This window comes from Danio rerio, chromosome 15 (genome assembly GCF_052040795.2).
Source record: "Danio rerio strain M-AB ecotype USA chromosome 15, GRCz13ab, whole genome shotgun sequence".
Classification (NCBI taxonomy): Eukaryota; Metazoa; Chordata; class Actinopteri; order Cypriniformes; family Danionidae; genus Danio; species Danio rerio.
The window spans coordinates 4,529,894-4,535,893 of NC_141035.1; the positions used below are offsets into that span (position 1 = coordinate 4,529,894).

At 37.8% G+C, this 6,000-nt stretch overlaps 1 protein-coding gene across 1 annotated transcript in view; it reads right to left on the minus strand.

Annotated features, from left to right (window-relative positions):
• Window positions 1-5,283, minus strand: part of atp1b3b (ATPase Na+/K+ transporting subunit beta 3b) — a 62,723-nt gene extending 57,440 nt beyond the window's left edge. Inside the window, 1 exon segment of the mRNA NM_131670.1 lies at window positions 5,099-5,283. Within this exon segment, the coding sequence (NP_571745.1) occupies window positions 5,099-5,204 (106 nt within the window). The 5' untranslated portion in view covers window positions 5,205-5,283.
• Window positions 5,284-6,000: the final 717 nt, after the last annotated feature.

The following is a 6,000-nucleotide window of genomic DNA, read 5'->3' on the forward strand; positions in this document are numbered from 1 at the left end:
CATATTATTTATGAAAGTAAAAAAAAAAAGAAATTGAAATGCAAACATTAAAATATTGTAAATAAAATAATGAAGCTATTTATACATCCAATAATTTTTTCAAAGGTTTCATTCAAGTTTTTACTATATGAAGTTGAACACAAAATTACTGTAACCATTCATATTTTAAAATATTAAATTAAAATTGTGATATATAGTATATACAGATATATATTTCTCTCTCTCACTCACTCTCACACACACACTAGTTTATCTTTTTATATTTCTCTCTCTCACTCACACACACACACACACACACACACACACACACGTTTATCTTTTTAACCTAAAGCTACATTTTAATTGCAAAAGCTTTATTTTGAAAGCTGATCATTACACTATAGTTCCACCAGATGAAGGCCATCATACATTCATACATCAACACCACTGCTTGAAAATATGCCATCCAAGGACAAACATTACATTAACTTAATGTTGTCAAACCATTTATATCAACGTAACCTAATTTATTACGTTTACATTAAATATTTATTTTGCGATTTAACACCGTGGAAAATGATGGCGATAATGAATAATCAACTAATTCTAATTCTGTGAGGTGGCGCAGTAGGTAGAGCTGACGCCTCATAGCAAGAAGGATGCTGGTTCGAGTCCCGACTTGGTCAGTAAAAGACTAAAACATTAGTCACTAAAATAGTCTGTTGTGTATGTGTGTGAATGAGAGTGTATGGGTGTTTCCTGGTGATGGGTTGCAGCTGGAAGGGCATCCGCTGTGCAAAACATATTCTGGATAAGTTGGCGGTTCATTCCGCGATGGCAACCTCAGAATAATAAAGCGATTAAGCCGAAAAACTAAATGAATGAACGAATGAATGTTTGTTTAATAAGCATTGCTAATCAATAAACTTTTACAAATTTAAAGGTGATTTGATCAATATTTAGTTTGTATAACCTAAGATGCCAGATTTTCAAATAGTCACATCTCAGCCAAATATTGTCCCATCCCTACAAACCACACATCAATAGAAAGCTTTTGTATTCACATATTAATCGATCACATATACATCTCAACTGCTTTTGTAGTCCAGGGTCAAATTACTCAAACATAAAGCAGATTCAACACCATAACATACACTGAAAAAAATGCTATTTAAAGTAAGTTAAACCAACACAATTCTTGAGGGCTCATCTTAATTGTTTTTCAAGTTAAATCCACTTAAAGTTGTAAAAACGTTTACGCTAACTTCATTTGTGTTGGGACAACGTGAAGGAATTGTGTTGAACCCAGCATTTTTTCAGTGTATAAATACAGATATCAACATTAGCAATCTATTAACACAGCCAATGCGCTGCCAAATCATGAACACGAGCCTAAGAAGAACAAACTATTAGGAGAACGACTCGTTTTGTAAAGCTGTGAGATCACATTGAAAGAGCCAAAAATATTGTTTCGAGTCTAAATTAAGAATGTTTCTTTATGCCAAAAATCAGAATATGTAACAGTAGCGCGCTCTTCATCATCATCATCATTTCTGTGAGATTTATTTATTTATAAAGTATTATACACGCCGCGGTGCAGTCCAAAAAGTTGAACGGACACCTTCATAGGGTTTCCTGGGCTTTTTAATACTTTTTTTTGTTTACCTCGGGGTGGGGTTGAGTTTTGTACAGGCATCTTGACATGACAAAAAAGCTGGTGAGCTTTTCCTCAGGGGTAAGTCGTCATAAGACATTGTTATTCACTGACAGAGGAAATTCTTCTGCAGTAACTACCGAATTACCCCCAGTAGATTTATTCAAGTACTTTATATTCAGAATAATACGGTATATTCATGTTGGCTTAATAGCTTCCAGCTAAATCTTTTGTAGCAACAGGCAACTTTACTTAAGAAAAAAAGCTAAAGTTAGTGAGATTTACCTTCAGTGTAGGTCGTCGTAAGACATTGTTATTCACTGACAGAGAAAATACTTATTTTTTTGACATGAAGCGGTTTCAAAAAGTATAAAGAATTGTGTTGATACAGCTCGTTTTAAATAGGTAACAAGTAGCAACAAATAAATTACCCCAGCAGATTAATCCAAGTACTGTACTATAGTAGGCTAAATTACATTTCATGTTGGCTCTTCAGCTAAATCTTACAGCAAGACCACCAATAGTTTTGTACAGGCATCTTTACTTGACAAAAAACAAGTATCGATTTACCCCACCAGATTAATATCGAATTTAAATCACACATAGAAGTAAAAAGGTAACGTCTGATAATGTTACAGCTCGACGTTGTGTGGACGTTACCACTATGACGTCTCAGACGTTGGATTTTGTTTGACATGATGACTGTATTTGATGTCAAAATGATGTTGGTTTAAGATGTTGGCTTGACGTTGGATTTTGGTCACTTTCTAAAACAACCTAAAATCAACCAAATATCAACGTCATTTGATGTTGTTATTGGACATCAAAATAGCATTGTCCTTAGGAGAACGACTCATTTTGTAAAGCTGTGAGATCACATTGAAAGAGCCAAAAATATTGTTTCGAGTCTAAATTAAGAATGTTTCTTTATGCCAAAAATCAGAATATGAAGCATAAATAAAGTTCTGTTAAGATATTATGTAAATTACCTTTAGTAAAGACATCAAAACTAAACGTTTGATAAGTAATAAGCATTGCTAAGAACTAAATTTAGACTAATTTTAAGGTGATTTGATAAATATTTTGTTTTATTTTTTAACCCTCAGATGCCAGATTTTCAAATAGTCACATCTCAGCCAAATATTGTCCCATTCCTACAAACCACACAGCAATAGATACATATACAACTGCTTCTGTAGTGCAGGGTCAAAATACTCAAATATAAATCCAACACCATAACCTACACTGAACACTTGCTGCTTGTTCAAACTACTTCTTTAAAATGGGCTGAATCAACACAACTCTTAAGGTTTTTGGAGGAGAACTTAATTGTTTAATGTTCGACCAACCTAAAGTTGTAAACACAATTAAGCTAACTTAATTTGTGTTGGGACAACATGAAGGAATTGTGTGTTCCCCAGCATTTTTTACAGTGTATGAAGGCAGATGTCAACATCAGTAATCTAACAACACAGCCAATGCGCTGCCAAATCATGAACACGAGCCCAAGAAGAAGAAACTATTAGGAGAACGGCTCGTTTTGGAAAGCTGTGAGATCACATTGAAAGAGCCAAAAATATACATTGTTTTGAGCCGAGATGATGAATGTTTGCCAAAAATCATTTGAAATAATATTAGGCATTAAAAAAGTTCTGTTAAGATATTATGTAAATTATCTTTGGTAAATACATCAAAACTAAACGTTTGATTAGTAATATGCATAGCTAAGAACTAAATTTGGTCAAATTTAAAGGTGATTTTATCAATATTTAGTTTGTTTTATACCCTCAGATGCCAGATTTTCAGATAGTCACATCTCAGCCAAATATTGTCCCATCCCTACAAACCACACATCAATAGAAAGCTTTTGTATTCATATATCAATCGATCACATATACATCTCAACTGCTTTTGTAGTCCAGGGTCAAATTACTCAAATATAAATCCAACACCATAACCTACACTGAACACTTGCTGCTTGTTCAAACTACTTCTTTAAAATGAGCTGAATCAACACAACTCTTGAGGTTTTTGGAGGAGAACTTAATTGTTTTATGTTCGACCAACCTAAAGTTGTAAACACAATTAAGCTAACTTAATTTGTGTTGGGACAACATGACGGAATTGTGTGGAAACCAGCATTTTTTACAGTGTATGAATGCAGATGTCAACATCAGTAATCTAACAACACAGCCAATGCGCTGCCAAATCATGAACACGAGCCCAAGAAGAAGAAACTATTAGGAGATTGGCTCGTTTTGGAAAGCAATCCCAGGTTACAAGATGCCATATTCCTCAAAGCTGGAGAAGGTTTTCATGTTAATTGGGCTGATAGTGTTTGTGAGGCTTTCTCTACAGGAGAACCGGTTTGACCTTGAGAGGAGCTGGAGAAAGAGCCGGAGAGGAGGGGCAGAGAACGCATCAGATGGAGGAGGAGGAGGAACACCCATCCCGCTGAAGAAGAGGTACTGCAGAGTTTAGCATCACCAGGCCTGCATGCTTCACACTTTGATGCAAAGCCGGTTACCAAGCAACAGCGCGTTTTATTAAGAAACTGCAGTATTAATTAAGAACTGTATAAAGGCATGAGTAGTTACGCAGAGCATCCTCCTAAAGCAATGGTGTGAAGGGATGTGGAAATTTCCTCTCATCCTCTCAAGCAGGGCAATTTGCATATGGAGTGAATGCGGAGGCTACGTCACCGCGGATGAGTGACTGACAGCCGATGCGTCCGAATAATCGAAAGGTTCCTTTTTTTAGGTGATCACTATTTAATTCCCCCGCAAAGCCCTGCTGTGTGATGACAATGTCGAATTGAGTGAAATGCCTAACAAAAACCCGCGTGAGGTGATTTAAGCAGGTGCGACCGTTCGTCAAGTTAGCGAATAACCGACGCGTCGAATGTTTAAAGCGCAATTATGAGCCGAACGCATCATTTCGCATCTAATGTGACAGGCCTGCCGTAGAGAGCGCAGTGATGACATTCAAGAAAGCTATTCATAGACCTCGAGCCTCGTGTGAAACTGCTGGATACAAACGGCAGGGAAAATCAGCCATGCTGTTCAATTAAAACCCGATTAATCACGTTAATCCGCGGCGCGTAATGAAGAGTATTGCGTAATTGCGGTAGTTCATCGTTACATGATAACAAGAGCTTATTTAGAATGGCACAATTTACAAAAGAGGCTTTTAAAACCGTGTTTCAGATTGACTAATCGATCGATTATCTCGGTTTATCTCCGGATATTGTCCATCAATTATTTCCACGGCTTGACGTTGTGCATTTCACGGCACATGCTGCCACACTGTAACGGACTGCGGGCGACAGAACAGCCAGAGAGTCTGCTGGAGACGTGAATGGGAAACCCTTCAGTTTTGCTTTATGATGAATTCGGAATGTACAGCGATTCAATTGCACGGATATCTGGCTACTGTATGACACTTGTCAGAAAGCCGAGGACTTACCCCAACTGCTCGCCGTGCGCCCGATGAATTCCCCTGTCCGCGGGTTGTAGATAAAATCTTTCCAACTCGACTGCTTCTCGTCAGCTTTCTCCTCTTTGTTGGCCATAGTGTGGAGAGGATAGATAAACCAGTTTGAGAGCGATGGATGAGGACAAATCAAAGAAAGCGTCGGCTCGGGCTTGCCAGCTTGGCGTTGTGGAGGCAATGAGGTGTGCGGTGTTTCCACGCGGCTCGACACTGCAGCAGTCCGACGCTCCGCTAGCGGCGTTTCAAGCGCTCCGGCGCATGCGCAGAAGGGCTGCGCCTCAATTCCAAGAACCGCATCCAAATGAACAGTAGCGCGGTCTTCATCATCATCATCATCATTTCTGTGAGATTTATTTATTTATAAAGTATTATACACGCCGCGGTGCAGTCCAAAAAGTTGAACGGACACCATCATAGGGTTTCCTGGGCTTTTTAATACTTTTTTTTGTTTACCTCAGGGTGGGGTTGAGTTTTGTACAGGCATCTTGACTTGACAAAAAAGCTGGTGAGCTTTTCCTCAGGGGTAAGTCGTCGTAAGACATTGTTATTCACTGACAGAGGAAATTCTTCTGCAGTAACTACCGAATTACCCCCAGCAGATTTATTCAAGTACTTTATATTCAGAATAATACGGTATATTCATGTTGGCTTAATAGCTTCCTAAATCTTTTGTAGCAACAGGCAACTTTACTTGAGAAAAAAAGCTAAAGCTAGTGAGATTTACCTTCAGTGTAGGTCGTCGTAAGACATTGTTATTCACTGACAGAGAAAATACTTATTTTTTTGACATGAAGTTGTTTCAAAAAGTATAAAGAATTGTGTTGATACAGCTCGTTTTAAATACGTAACAAGTAGCAAAAAATAAATTACCCCAG